General features: G+C 23.7%; 1 protein-coding gene across 1 annotated transcript in view; it reads left to right on the top strand.

Moving 5' to 3' along the window:
* Nucleotides 1-1,022: 1,022 nt before the first annotated feature.
* Nucleotides 1,023-17,466, top strand: part of LOC136827827 (transcriptional regulator ATRX homolog) — a 20,826-nt gene continuing 4,382 nt past the window's right edge. The window contains exon 1 of the mRNA XM_067085288.1: nt 1,023-1,436. Within this exon, the coding sequence (XP_066941389.1) occupies nt 1,023-1,436 (414 nt within the window). The remainder of the gene's footprint in view (nt 1,437-17,466) is intronic.

Below are 17,466 nucleotides of genomic sequence, written 5' to 3'. Positions count from 1 at the left end.
ATGAAGGTTCCTGAATCCAACAGAATTTGATGATTCTTTATTACCACAATCACAAATATCTTCCTCTTCTATTACAACAATACAACAACAACAAAACACACGTTATCACCAGAAGAGGAAGACTTGTTACAAATAGCAGAATTGGCAAAAAAAGGAGCGGATAATACAACAACAATCAATCAGTTATCACCAGAAGAGAAGACCTGTTACAAAATAAGAATTGGCAAAAATGAGCATAATACAACAACAACAATACAGTTATTGGCAGAATTGGCAGAAAAAGACGATAATACAACAAAACTAACAGAATTGGCAAAAAAAGAAGCGATAAACAACAACAACAACAGTTATCAAGAATTACAACTAGTAAAATTGGCAGAAAAGATGAAGATCTGTTACAACAACAGTTATCGGCAAAAAAGAAGCGGTAATACAACAACAACAATTATCACCAAAATTACAACTAACAGAAAGGGAGGAAGATCTGTTACAACAAAAGTTATCACCAGAATTGGCAGAAAAAGAGAAAGATCTATTACAACAACAGTTATCACCAGAATTACAACTAGTAGAGAAAGAAGAAGATCTGTTACAACAACAGTTATCACCAGAAAAAATAATAAAGATCTGTTATCACCAGAATTGGTAGAAAAAGAAGCGATAATACAACAACAACAATTATCATCAGAAAAAGAGGAAGAGTCAAGGATTGTAATGCAACAAATGTCTGATGAAGATTTAGTAATCGCAATCACAAAGAAACAATTCTCTGAGACAAACTGCAGCATTAATAATGAAGAATCAATAAAAAAATTTACAAAACATTTATACACAAGTATCATCATATAGTGAGAAGGAAAGAAATGATGATAGCAGCAGTAATAGTGATAGCAGCAGTAGTAGTGATAGTAGTAGTAGTGATAGTAGTGATAGTAGTGATAGTGATGATGATTCATCTTATGATGATGACAAAAAACGTGTTGAAAAAGAAAAGAAAAAAATTTCAAGAGTTTATAGTGCTGATGATGGTGGTAGTGTTGTTGAAAGAAAAATTATCATCAATAGTTTATGATAGTGATGATGACATCGGTGTTGTTGAAAAGAAGAGAAAATTATCATCAACAGATGATGACATCGGTGTTGTTGAAAAAAAGAAAAAATTATCATCAACAGATGATGACATCGGTGTTGTTGAAAAAAAGAAAAAATTATCAGTTTATGATAAAAAGAAGAGAAAATTATCTTCTACTGATGATGATGATGATGATTTACACTTGTGTAACAACAGTAGTACTCATTCAGATCAAAGTTTGAAAAAAGAAAAGAAAAAATCTAGAGATGGTGAAAAGTTTCATAATGAAGAGAAAAATAACAACAGTAGCAGCAGTAATGGTATAAAGTTTAACATTAATATAAAAAATGATCATGATATTAAAGTGAATGACACTCTTCTAATCATTGAAAAAACAAAAAATGTTTCTTGTTCTTCACCGATAACTCGATGTCTAGTAGTTTATGAAAATTCCCCAGTATGTCATAAACGCATTATAATAGAGTATAATTCAGACTATATTTATTCTGATGAATACGATAGTTTCAATCTATCCTTTTATGGACAAGATAATATAATTGAAGCAGTAATGAAAGACCAGTCTATACCAATACGTGTTGAAATGCATAATCGTATAAAAACCAAAGATTTACGCAATTGTATACGATTGGTGCAAGATCTTTGGTGTAAATACAATATAGATACATTGGAATACCAAACTCAAGCAATGAAACATGGTTTAAAAATTATACGATGCCAACAAGTTTGTTTCCAAATACAAACAACAAAGTGATATAAATTGGAAAGACTTTTGTGCTGCTGAAAAAGGAACAACAACTGATGAAGTTAAAAGAGAATATGAAACAAATTTTAAAAAAATATTTTGGTAGTTTAAAACTAAAAGATATTTTAACAACTAATGGTATAGGAAAAGCAGATTATCATTTCATTTGTCAGAGTTTAGGCAACAACTTTCCTTTGTCTCCCAAACATAATGGAGATCGTGTTGTTTTTGAAAACTTTTAAATTTATTCATTACTACAGAAGGCAAACATAAGAACAATAACAACAAACAAATGATGATGATGATGATGATGATGATTTTATCAACTCTCAATAAAATGTAAAAAAGATGATGTGCGTCTGTTTTTGAGGAAAAATCTTTTGTTATTTTCAAAAGATGCATTGGTTAATGTTAAAAATTCCTCAAATTTAAATCTGTTATGTAAAGATGTCTTGAATAATTTATTCAAAAATTATCAAGAAATGATAATAACAGAGGATCAGTTTCATGTTGCCATCTCAATTAATAATGATGATGACAATTATGATAATGATTATGATGATAAAGAAATTAAGAATAATATCGGTCAAAAAGAATTAATAATGAAATAAGATTAATAAATAATGATATAATATATATAATTGTACCATTTGTAAATAATTTAATTTACTTTTTTGAAAAGGTATTATAATAAACATTATTCTAGTGTTGTAATTGAAAAAATGGAAGAAGAAAAAGAAGTTGTCATTGTTGTTGAATCTAATAGAAGATAAATAAGTTTATATATATATATATATAGTAATGTATATATATAATAATAATATAATGTATATATATATATAAAAAAATTGTATATTTTTTTAAAAACATAAATGTAAAAATATATCTGTAAAACAATATAAATAAAATAATAAAATTATAAAAAAATTTTTTATTTTATCACATTTTAATAAGGTCTTACGTTTATTTTTTATTTTATATATAAAAACAAAATGGTAGTAATAGATACATCGTGGAGTATTTAATAATCAACACAGGCAATGGGACCTATTCAATGGAGAAAGAGACGGTCATCCATTTTATTGTTTGGATTGTAATAAAAAGATGTGAATGATAGTATATTAGAATTAATGTTGAGATTACATATAACTTTAAATTACAAATTGAAAATGATAATTTTTCTCGGCTTTTTAATAAGTATAAAGAAATAAAATTTAATTTACTTTATCAAAAGGAAATCATTAATAATAATAAAGATATTAAAAATGAAACAGATTTAGTGGATTATTTTCTAAGAAAAAAACTTATTTTAGGTGTAGGTTTTACATTGACATCATTATTTGAACCAAATCTTTCACAAACATCTTTTATCATTCCTATTCTTAAAGAAGGGAAAATGTGGCAACTATTAATCCACAAAAATCCTTAAAAAAGGGGGACGCAACCTGCGTTGATAGAACGAATGGTTTTCGTATACTTGGTTTCCTTTTAAAATGTCTATTTTGTCAAGATTATCCAAGAGATTTATATCCTGGTAATTTGTAATAAATCAAAATATATTAGATATGAAATCGTTTATCTGGGTAGATAAACGTAAAATTCACATTAGAAATATAAAAAGAAAAAAAGGTTAATAATAATGAAAACAACAACAACGACAAACAATTTATTATGTATAATGAATCAACCATTATTCATTGGCCTTTTTTAGAAAATTATTACACAACAGTAATGGATAATAATGCTTTGAACAATACGGCTAGTTACAGATGGGTGACGTGTTTATTTCCTTTATTGATATTTTAATCGCAAAATTCAAAAAAATAAATAAACAAATGAAATTATAAATAAATTGAAACCATTTTATTATTATAGCAATAAAAGAAAATAATAATAATACAAGTTTTCATCTTTGGACATAAATTTTCAAGATTTAATCAACATGTACAAGATTTGTAAACGAAAAAAAATATGAAATCATTAATGGTGAAAATATAAAACTTAAATCAGAAGATTCATCATCAAATAAAAAAAATAATAATAATAATAATGATGATGATGATGATGATCCAGAAAGAGAATTAATTAAGTTAATATTATCAAAAAAAATAAAGATTTATTAAATAATGTAGATTTGACTAAAAATAATTAAATGGTTTCATTTTCCTCGGGACCTATAACTGAAATATCCCTTATTAATAACCTATCTCAAATGATTAAAATGGTGAAACTGATATTACCATTTCTCAGACGAGTATACTAGATAAAGACTACATTAATTTTGACAGACAAAAACAAGACGTGCCGTCGATAATTGGAACTGGCAATTATTTAGATTTTCATAGAATTGGTCGATTTACTAAAAATGCGCCTACTAATTCTTATCACAATATTTTCTTTAATAGCTTGCTCCATACAGAAAATGTTGACCAAAGACTCAAAACTACAAAACCTAAATACATAAACAAAGATAATTTAGGTTTTATAGATTTGATCATGAACGGGCGGATACGCCTAAAAATTCTGGACTAGTATTAGAACCATGTAATCGACTGCTTCATTTCAAGACCGAGCGGTGATTAATGAGTACAACAACAACATGGACAAAATTTTTATATAAATTATTTCCTAATGGATGTTGTAAAATTTCCCATCCTGAAAAGATTAAAATTATTTACCAGACGATGAAAAATTTATTTATATATGTTATCAATCATGTTTTATATCGAATTATTCCCAAATTCCCGCTATATTAACGGAGTTTAATAACGATATCTTTACGATCAATTTTTTGCATGATTTAAAATTATTATAGAATGACTCAATATGCCTTAAAATTCTCATTCCATTTATTGAATTAACGGAAGAAAAAGAAAATAAATTTTGGGTTTGTATATAGTTTTAGTAAGAATTTTACTGAAGTTGCACGTAGATGGGTTATTTTATTCACCTAGGGAATATTGTTTATTAATTAATAATAATAAAAATAAAATACCAAACTTATTCGGTCCTTCTCTCCGTTTGACACCATTTCCACACATTGTCATTTACCACGTATCGTCACGCAGCTATACCGCCAAAAATTTTATCGAACGCCTACAAATTCTTTATCAATAGAGAATTACATCAAAAATCTCAAACGGTGGCCTTTTATTCATCTAAATCTTATCCTACAGAATTGATTAATCAACCAGGATGGTTTCCAAAAATTTTAATCGCTGGGGGTTTTAATAATCAAGAGGATGGTATTACAGTTAGAAGGGGGGCGATTGATAATGGTAAATTTTCAGCCGTTTCGTACGAAACAGCTTCCATAAAACTCGTATATAATAATAATAATTTTGCTTCGTCGTGTATATCTTTTAAACCTTTGATAAAAAAATCTGACATTTTACGTATAGGAATGCCCATAGGATTATTTGAAGTCACAAATAATAATAATAATGAAAATAGTTTTTTATATCTTCAAGAATCATTCGAAATTACGATAGAAATATTTTCTCCCGAATTGATTGTAAAAATTTTACAAACGACAAAAAATGGTAATGAAAAGGAAATTATTATAAAAACGAAAGAAACTATTACCTTTTTCACGATGTTCAAATAACTGGACTATATTTGTTTTTGGATAGGTACTAAACAACAACAAATGCAAGAAGAACAACAAATATTTTTTTTAAAAAAGGAAAGAGCATCTTTCCCTTTTCCTCTCAAAGAAAACTCGGTAACTATAGATGTGAAAATATTAAATGTGATAACATTGAAAATGCTTCTTATTTTAAAATGTATTTATGTTACGCAACTCAGTTTATACCTTCTGTCGGTGATAAATTACAAACTACTACTACGAATAAAGGCGTCATTGTGGATATAATCTCGGATGAAAACATGCCCTTTGTCATTTCATCCTCAAACAAAAAGAATATTATACCAGATTTAATAATTAACCCATTTTATTTAAAAAAGGCAAACGTTGGATAATATTTTAATTACGGGGATTTAATTTAACGAATAAAAAAAAGAATCCATATTTAAACAATTCTTTTCTTTTAACATTAATGATGCTATTCATTATATAGAACTGGGTAATGAATTAGTTACTGGTGATTTGATAAATCCCACGTCAGGTTTACCCTATATAAAACCTATTATTTTGTCTAATAATAATAATAAATCAGCGGTAGATTATAAAAGAAAGGAACAATTAAATGAAAATGATGGATTTATTTACGTAATGAGAGAAAATCCCAATGATCCCTTTATACCTCATTTAAATTGTCAAAGGAAGTCTATATACCACTAGGTATTTTATTGTAAACAACCATATATGCGACTTCCATGATGCAATGTTGCATCCTGATGAAATTGTAAGAATGGAATTTTCAGGGGCCCCACTCGAGGTAAAAAAGGAGGATTTGCTACAGGACTTCAAGAACAAATGGCTTTTAGTGGAATGGGTTTGCGCGGTTTAATAGCGATATTAGTCAAATTAGATCCAAAACTTGTATTTTACCCATTTGTAAAAATAATAAAAAGAAAAAAAACAATAATGAATTTATAGCTTGTTCAAATACTTTTTTAAACGAATACACACGATGAATTTATTCAATCTAATATAGACGTTGAATTTGACGTTACAAATTATCAAAAAATTTCGTTGGTTAAATAATTATATTTAAAAAATATATATATATACACTTTATTTAAAAATAAAAATCTGGGGGTGATACACACCTTTATCCACTTAATAATATATATATATATACACTCTCTAACACATTTTATTTTAAAAAATAAATTTTAATTCATCTTAAAAAATTTCATTATTAAAAACTCTACGGGTGGTATATATCTTTATCCACATTTTTTTATTGATTCATCTTAAAAAATTTTTATTTTTCATTATAAAAACTAGGGTTTGTACACATCTTATTTTAAAACTCATATTATTAAAATTTCAAATATTATTTTTTTATAATAAATTATTATTGTAGTTTTCTAAAAAATATATTATATATATATATATATACTTTAAATAAACATTTATTTAAAAAAATAAATTTTAATTCATTTGAAAATTTTCATTATTAAAAAACTCTATTATGGTACATCTTTATCACATTTTTAATATTGATTCATCTTAAAATTTTATTTTTCATTATAAAAAAAACTAGGGTTATACACATCTTATTTTAAAAATCATATTATTAAACTTTCAAATATTATTTTTTAATAAATTATTTTTGTAGTTTTTTATAATATATATAAAATTATTTTATAAAAACAATAATAAAACATTATTTTTTTGTATTATTAAAATAAAAATAATAATATTATATATTAAAAATTATTATTATATACATAATATTTTTTTTGTATTTTATTAAAATAAAAATAATTAATTTTTTGTTTATTTATATATATAAAATATAAAATAATATATATATATATATAATAAAGATATAATAAAATGTATAATAAACGTGGTAATATAATACTAATAATGACTTTGATTAATCTAAAAATTTTGTTTTTGATTTAAAATATTCAATCAAAAATGTATATGACAAGTATTTTATTTTGGAAAACAATAATAATAATTTATTAATTTTAAAACATTTAAAAAAAATGTATATGCAACTTTAACATTAGCCGTTTTGGCTGCTACAATTGGAGGATGTACACATTCATTTGACATTATTAAAGCTAGTTTATCAACTGCCCTCTAATTTAAGTATTGCATTTTTCTTTTAATTATTATTCCACGTAATGCACAAAATCAACTGACGCGTTTGTCTTTGTTTGGTCTCTGCGCTTTTATAACTGGAATTAATTTAGGTCCTCTTTTTTGATGACTATAGAAAATCCAGCTTTGATCTTACAGGCTTTTCTCGTCTGGGTGTCGTCTTTACTTGCTTTTCATTATCTGCATTATTCAATCCCTAAAAGTAATATTAATTACTTATTTTTAGGGGAATTTTGTTTTCAGCAATGATCATCTTAATTACACTCACCTTTATGAATTTTTTTCAATTCAGAATTAATTTATAATGTAGAATTTATGTTGGATTGATTATAATGTGTGGTTTTATAGTTTATGACACGCATGACATTATAGAAAGAGTAAAGGCGTGATAAAGATTACATTGCGCATAGTATGAATTTATTTTTGATTTTATTGGTATGTTTAGACGACTTTTTAATCATTCTCGAAAATAAACAACACCGACGCCAAAACGAAATAAAAGTTTTTAAATTTAATCAATAAAATCAATAAAATTAATTTTAATCAAATTTTTAAAATGGTAAAAATTTTATTTAAAACAAAATTTTTATATGTTTATGTTTATAAATGTTTTTTTATTTTTTTGATAATAATTTAATACAATACTTTTTATCCATTATAAAATTATATAAAAATCTTCTTTTAATTATTTTAATAATTTTTCTTCATTCATGTATTTTTGTAAAAATTTAATTTGGCGTTAATTATTATACTATAACCACCATAAACTTTAAATTCATTTTTTAATAATACATCATTAACTATAAATTCATTTTTTAATATAATCGGTTTAGCGTTTATAAATTTGTTTTTTATGTGTCTTTTTGATTTTCATATATCCAAAATTCATTAAATAAGAAATTAATGTTGATTAAATGTTAACACTTAATCCTTTCAGAAAAAAATCTTATATATATATAAATAAAAATATTTATTTATTTATTATATCTTTTATTTTTTTTTTTATATTTAAAAAAAAGAAAAAATTATAAATTATTTTTTTACATCAAAATTTTTCTTCATATGAATAAATTTTTTTTAAATTTTTATATTAAAAAATAAAAAAAAATAAAAATTTAAAATTTTTAAATAAATATTTTAAAATAAAAATTTTTTTTTTTATAAATTTTATTGTAAAAATTTTAAAATCATTTGAAATACAAAAAAATGTCAAAAAATATTTTTTATAAAAAATTGTCAATTTTTATATATTTTTTTTAATTTTTAATTCTAAAAACAAGAAAAAATTATAAATTTACAATTTTTAAATAAAAAAAATTTTAAATATTTTCCATTAAAATATAAATAAAATTGTCAATAAAAATCTTTTTAAAAAAAAAAAATTGTCAATTTTTTATCAAAAGAAAAATTTATAAATTTACATTTTTTATAAAAAATGTGTAAAAATGACAATTTTTTTATTAAAAATGAATAAAAACTAAAATAATAATTTTTTAAAAAAAATTTGTAAAATAAAAATGTAATTTTTATCAAAATTTTAAACATGTAAAAAAAATGCTGTAAATTATATTTTTTTATCAAAATAAAAAAAAAATGAAAAAAAATTTTGTGCTTTTTGTAAAAACTATTATTTATTTTTTTTATTAAAAGTTGTAAAATTTTTTTATCAAAAAATTAATAAAAAATTGACAAAAAACTTTTTTTTTTTGTAAAAAATTTATTATTTATTGTTTTTTATTAGTTTTTATTGTTAAAAATTAATAAAAATTAGTTTTTTTAAAAAAACTATTATTTATTGTTTTTTATTAGTTTTTATTGTTAAAAAAATTAATAAAATTAGTTTTTTAAAAACTATTATATTTATTTTATTTTTAAAATTAGTTTTTTTATTGTTAAAAATTAATAAAAATTAGTTTTTTATTAAAAAACTATTATTTATTAATTTTTTATTAGTTTTTATTGTTAAAAATTAATAAAAATTAGTTTTTTTATTAAAAACTCAAAAATTTTCACAAAATATAAAAAAGGTGTAAAATATTACATTTTATCGCGTAAAATTGATACAAAAAACAAAAATTTTAGTTTTTAATGTTTTTGGTTGAAAAACTAGAAAAAACCCGTATTATGGCAATATTAAGTACCCGAGTTCGGTTTTTATATGGGTTATAATATGGAAAATGCTATAATATTATAATATTTTACATCATATTTAAAAAAATTCATAACATTTTTAAAAAATTCATAATATTTTTGAAATTCATAATATTTTTGGAAAATTCATAATATTTTCGTTAAAATCCATTTTCTTAACCGTAATATTTTGAATATTTTAAAAAAGTTAATAAAAATTACATAAAATTACACCTAAAATTACATAAAATTACACCTAAAATTGACCAAAAAGTGTACCAAAATTGACCAATATTTTTTTTTACATCAAAAAAAATTTTTCAAAAAAAATTTTCGGCTTAGAAAATTTTTTTTTTTTTTTATTTTTATTATTTTAAATAATTTTTAAAAATATGAATCGTTTAAAATTTCTTGTAAATATTTCAGTAAAATATTAATTTTTCATTCTTTCGTTTGTATAAATTAAAAATCTAAAGAAAAATAAATAAAAATTTTTGGTATATATTTTTTTTAGCATTTAGCGTTGTTATTATATATATTTTTTCTAAAAATATAAATCATTTAAAATTTCTTGTAAATTATCTGTAAAATATTGATTTTTCATTCTTCCGTTTGTATAAATTAAATCTAAAGAATAAATAAAAGTTTGATATATATTTTTTTGCATTTCAACGTTATTATAAAAATATTCTCGCCATTTCTTTAAATGCATTTGAATTGTTTTGTCATAGATTAACAAGTATTCTAAAATTAATTTAAATGCTCTTAATTTATAATATTCTTTTTCAGTTAATTTAATTATATGTGGTGATAAATTAGTATTATTGTTGTTATTATTTTTATTACTTTTTATACGATATACTGGTATAGGTCTATTCAACATCATTATCAATTTTTTATTATTTAAAATATTTTTGTTATATTTTCATTATATTTTTTGTAATATATAATTAGTTGTTTATAATAAAGACTAAACATAAACATTCGAATTTTCAATTTACTATATAAAAATTGTATTTCATTGTATATTGCTATAATTTTTTCATTTTTATTATTCATGTTTTATTTTTTTATTATAATAAATAAATAAATATAATAATATAATATATAATAATAATTCTCATTTATAAAAGTAATATATATATATATATGGTTGAGGTTTGTGGTTTCATATTCATATCATTCGTTGTGACAAAGAAGATGAACAACAACAATAACAATAGTGGTGGTGATGGGTCATCAGTAATATTAATTCATGACCCAATAATCTTTGATAAAAAATCAGCGGAGGAAAGTTTAAAGAAAAATGTCTTACAACTATATTCAAACAACACTAGTGCACAGTTTGGACAAATATTTAAAAATGAAATGTTTGTACTTGATAAAAATAAAAATACGCAAACGTGGAAAATGTTTGAACGGCCAACGAATGTGGAAAGTATAATGGAAACAACTTCGTGGGAAGAACGTGAAATTAACATTGAAAAAAAATTATCAAAATTCAACATTTTGCAGAATAATAATAGTAAATTCTATATGATACCCGAAGGGACAAATGTCTTTAACGTGTGTTGATACAAAATGCCATTTATTTTTACTTTATCTAACATTATTAATTCCAAGTATTTTGACACAGTAGTCATACCGAAAATTTACCAGATGATCATGCACCATTATACTATAGTAAATTATCAATCAAGGATGTTCCGTATAAACATTCTGGTGATGAGAGATCGGGTAATATGTTATTACAACATTTAACCTTTACTAATAATAATAAAGAAACAAAAAGTGTTACGCTGGATGCGTTGTTTTTCAAGGATACCGCAAGCAATCTTTTTATCAGTTTGAGGGATTGTGAACCGAATATTTGTATTACGGATAAAAATAATGACGGTAGTTTTAATGTATGGATTTACCATTTCCCATTAATTAAAGATTTTGTGGGCAATTCTAGTATTGCATTCATGGCTAAATTTGAATATAGCCCCGAAAGCAATACAGTAAAATGGTCATTTTAAAACAACCTTTCTTTTCGGAAGAAAGATTTGACGTGGGTTTGATGATGAAGCGTTACCAAAAGATTTTAAAAAATTTAATGATCAAATAAAAGAAAAACATTCTTCTACTATGAAGATAATAAATAATAATAATCAAGGAGAATATTTACAAAACTTTAAAAGACTAAAATTACATCATCATTATTATCATCATAAGAAGAATAATGATGATAATGTTGTATTAATCATTCAAGAACCTCTTTTAAAGAGAGAAAAGGAAAGTTTAATAACAAAAAATATGGTGGAAAAGATATCAAATTTAACCACCCGTAACAACATATATACATTTCATCATAATATAAAAAAATATAATGTCGATGATGAAGATGATGATGAAGATGAAGATAAACATTTTAAACATTTTATCACTTCCAATAGGAGGAGGATCAGTCATTTCTGAACATGCATTAATAAAACTTTCTAAACCCATGAAAAACTCTGAAATATCTATGGAATATTCCAACGATATAAAATATTCCAAAAGGCCATAATGATAGTTTCTAATGATTATAATATTGCCAATGCTCCTATTATATATAGTAAAATAAATGCTTGTTTTATTGTTGTAAATAATAATGATGTGAATCTTAATGATTTAAACATTTCTTTGGCTTTAATACATCAAGGACCCCTATCTACCATTTTTATGTATATGCCTTCTACAAATAAATATTTTTATATCCGTGGATTATGCGGTGACGATAATTTGAAATATGGAGACGAAGTTAAACTCGAAGATATTATTAATAAATATGGTTGGTCATCATCATCATCATTAACTGTCCCGCATTTCCCAAAAATACGGATAAACAATCTATTTATGATATAAATGGAAAAGAAGTTTTTACCTTAACCAAAGAAAATAGTGAAAATTTTAATTTTATTTTAACGGCGCTTGTAGAAAAATATGCAAACGAAATATATATAAAAGAAGAAGAAGATGAGAAAAAGGTTAATATTAGCTTTAAATGTGATTTTTGCTCAACTAGAAGTAGTAATAACCGAGCAGTTTTTAATGAAATGATAAAAATGTTGGCCAATAAATTAAAAAAATATACACACAAAAGGAAGTGTTTTTAAATTTTTATTAGAAAAAGAATTGATACGTGTAAATGATGAAAATTATATAAATAATAATGTGATTGATAACAGTGCTTTTAATAAACAGTGGTTGCAAAATGAATTGAAAAAATGTTTACCCAAAGAAATTACGAATGATTTTATTGCCTTTAATACATATATTTTAAATGTTAAAAGAACTTGACAGATCTAATCATCATAAAAAAATACAATGAGATCATTTTGGACGTTTTACAACGATGTGTATCTACTAAATCATCAAATGCGGAACGCGTAAAAGAGATGTTAGTAAAATGGTTAAAGTTCAAAGTAATGTATTAAACGAAATGGTTAAGTTCTAAAGAATTGGATTCGGTTTTAACGAAGGGATGCGAACAAGAAGGAGCGTTAATATATAAAATTAATTTTAATCAACTTCAACTAGCGTTAAAGGATGAAGAAAGAGATGATATCAATTTTTATCTAGAGATGATAGATTTTTTGAAACTCCGGGAGACTTGGCGGCCACATATTTGGAATCTTCTTATAATGAAGGAGGAAAGGAGGGTTATACACTCAGCGTTTAAATATAATAATTCACCGATGATTATTATTCCCATTTTAGACAATATGATAGAAATAATGAGTAGCGTTGAATCCGTTACTAAATATAATTGGACTGCGGTGATACCCAATGGAGATATAGATTACGCGAGAATAATGCTGAGAAATACCGTTTCTCATTTGATGAAAGAACGAGGTATTAATAACATCGAAGCCAGTTCACCCAACGTTGGAAGGATGGTTTTACGACTCTTGTGTAACACTATACAACGTTTAACTGGTAATATTAACCATTTGAAATCGAATGAAAATGACGGAATAGTTAAAAAAGTACGAGGATTGATGGGATTAATTTTTTCCATAATGGCGAGTGGCGTAGATAAACCCCTAACCCCCTTTATCAAACTTTTCTATATAAAAACTTTAATAAAATTCCTAAATTTAATTTTATGGAAGATGTATACTTTGTCAAAACAAATTTTAAATTTTTGGCCTTGGGTAAAACTAGACGAATTAACTTTTAAAAACTAACGTTATGAAATTTGTAAATTCTAAAATTAATAACATTATTACAGCTACATTACCTCAAGTATCATCGGATGATGATAATATTAGAAAAAAAATTCAACTTTTCAAAGTTGGAGAAAAGAAAAAATATCATTTTGAAGTAGTACGTCCTATAGTTACGCTCACTATAAGCTGTGGTATTAATGATAAAGAACTCATTCAATTTATCACAAAAGCTGATGAAGAATTGACGACATATAGTAAACCAAATATTGAGAATTTTAATGTTGACAATAATGAACTAGTGAAAGAAGAAAAAGAAGGAAATATCATTTCTTTTGCTAATTTGTCCACAAGAACGACAAATTTCTTCTTTTAATAAACTGACAAATGATGAAATATTTTTTATTGAAAATAAAATGTCCAATTATATAAAAACCGTCAAGAATATTTGTCAAAGGAAAAGTAAAAGATGTAAAATAAAAACATACTTTTCATTTATTAATGAAAATAATATATCATTTATACAACGCATGTTAAAATTTTTTGATAATAAAATAATAATAATAATAATGATGATAATAATTCACCGAATAAAAGGTATTAAAAGACTTAAAACATTTTTAACATCATCATCATCATCAACAACAACATTTAATAATGTTGATATGCAAAAACATGGACATTTGTTCAATCTATTGCTTACGATAATTTTATTAAAAGGGGTGCAATATTAAAAATATTTATTGAGCCAATATTGAGAGAAATAAATGATAAAATCATTTTAAAAAATCTCAATGATGATGATGATGATGAAGAAGTATTGATAAAATTGAAACAAAGTAGGGCCAATTTGTTTAAAGTGTTTTTTAATTTCCATAATCCTTTTTATAAGTATGGACATTTACCAAGTCCGATTAAAGCTCTTTCATTGTGCCAAACAATAAATGATTTTATTTGTATATACATTGGTTATAAAAATTTATTAAAACTTAGCCGTGGCCGTCAAATTAGTAGTGATGATGTAAAGAAATATTCCAAAGTATTGTTTATATATATGTATCATTCTAATAGTGGTCATTTTGATAACTTGAATGTAAATGCTAATGATGATGAGAGAGAAGAATTTAAAAACATGATAAATAAAAGACACGAGAAAATAATCAAAATTGTTACAAATAATTCAACGGCAAAAAAATGTGGTCTTGGTTTAGTAAAATAATAATGATGACGACGATGATGATAATTCCAACGAAACTTAAAAGATAGAATTAAGAGGGCTTCTTCTTCGTTTTAAAATTTGAAAAATATATATTTTTATCATTTGTTGTAATTAAAAAAAAAAACATTTATATTTATGAGGAAATTTTATTCATCCTTTTGATTTTATTTTTATATAAACTTGAATCAATTAAAAATAATTTATTTATTATTTTATTAATTATATATATATATTATATTTTTTTTATATTATTATTATTATTATATATATTTTTATATTAATAATAATATATAAATTAATAAATACACACACCATTTATTTATAAAGGGTAAATTATCATTAAAAATCTGACTGATATAATATAATTGTTTATTTATTGTTTCAATAAAAATATATATATACATAATCAAATTAAGTATTACAGGTTTGGTTTAAAGTTGACAATTAAAAAAATGTTTATTATTATAAAAAAAATTTTAATAAAAATCATTTAAATCAAGACGTTGGATAACTGACGCTAATTTTTTCTTGTCCCGAAAAAGCTGATGGAAGAGGGACAACCTTTTCAAGGAGGGCATTCTCTGCCCGTAGAGTAGACAATTCAAGAAGCTGTGTTATTGTAGGTGTTTCAACATTTAATGATTCACCTTGACGAACTTCTTCTTTGGTGTTGCTGTTCTTCTTCTTCATTGCCTCGTTTTTAGTTTTTTGACTCAAAGCTTCTGAGAAGTGTTCTTGCCTATTATTCTTCTTCTTTGATGACATCATCATCATCATTTCTATTTTTATTAGTATTATTATTTTCCTTCGCTGTCGAGCAAGACTGGAGGCAGTGTTGCAGAATTAGGAACAAATGCTGCTACTATGGGGATATCTTGTCGAGATCTAGACATGAAGAAGGCATGGTTATAACATGACCACTTCCAGGAATACAACGAATGATCTCACCGGTCACCTATTTGATGAGGGACTACCATTATATCTATAGAGAGTCAGTCAATTGCTCTTACACTCCAACGCTTTGAAACAACTGTAACCCTTGTTGTAACAAGACGAGAATAAATAACCACCATGTGATGCAACATAGAAAAAACTATTAACGTTTTATCATTATTTTTCTTCTTTTTTGAACCTATATATATATGTTAACTCGGGGAAAAGGTATTTTAATGTAATATATAAAATAAAATAATAATTTTTTATTTAATATTTATTATATATTATTTTAACATATATATATATTAAAATAATAAATAAATGACAAATGGTTATATTACGCGCAGAGGTAAAGAAGAACAACAACAACACAACAAAAATTTTCTAGAATACGAATATGCACTGTTTGCTAGGTATTATTATTATTATTGTCGTCGTCATTACAACTATTTTTTATCCTTTTGTATTTGAAAGACAGAAAAAAAGAAATTATTACCACAACTGAATTTTAAGAATTTTACAGAAAACTAAACTACTACTAATAATCGAGTGATGATGAAAATAAAACTATTACTATAATTTCATCAAAAGAATATAATAATATTTCAGAAGAAGAAAATTACAATAATAATAATAATGATACTATTATTATTACTACTTTAAAAAGAAGAATATGACGATACTACTGCTACTACTTCTTCTTTTTTAATGATGATGAAAAAATATCTAAAACGGTTATACCATTAGATAAGAAGAATAATTATGTTTAGATGTACATCATCCTGCTAAAAATTGAAGAATATATAAAAGCACAAAATAAAGAAATACAACCATTTATTGACTATTGTAATAAAAATAAAATTAATTGTGATGAAAAATTTAACTGTGTGGCCTCAATATGCTATAAAAAAAAATGGGGATTATTCTCTAATAGTCCTTGTATACTTTTAAAACTTGATAATGATATGTCCCAATCTGTTCTTCAAGATAACCCCCACAAACAAATATTTAATAACTTAAAATTAAAGTGTAATAATAATGATGATAATGTAAGATTTTATCCTTATGACCATTTTCCTAAAAACTCAACATTTCCCGCTTTAATTGGAATTGAAATTTTAAATTTAAAAGATTGGTTTGAAATTGATTGTTATATATTATTATTTAAAAGTGGTTACCAGATTAACAATGATATATCATTAAGTTTTAAAATAAGTATAAATTGTTAAAATATACATATATATAATAAAATAAAATGAATCAACGCACATTTTTAAAAAATATTCACAATAACCATTTTTTTCTGAACTTCTGTAAACCAGATGAAATATATTTTTAATTATAAATATATAATTTAAATGAGTTAGTACATTTTGTTCATCATCATCTTTTTATGTATATCTTATT

Source organism: Macrobrachium rosenbergii, chromosome 42 (genome assembly GCF_040412425.1).
Source record: "Macrobrachium rosenbergii isolate ZJJX-2024 chromosome 42, ASM4041242v1, whole genome shotgun sequence".
In the NCBI taxonomy this organism is placed as follows: domain Eukaryota; kingdom Metazoa; phylum Arthropoda; class Malacostraca; order Decapoda; family Palaemonidae; genus Macrobrachium; species Macrobrachium rosenbergii.
This window is presented reverse-complemented; position numbering and strand designations above follow the sequence as displayed.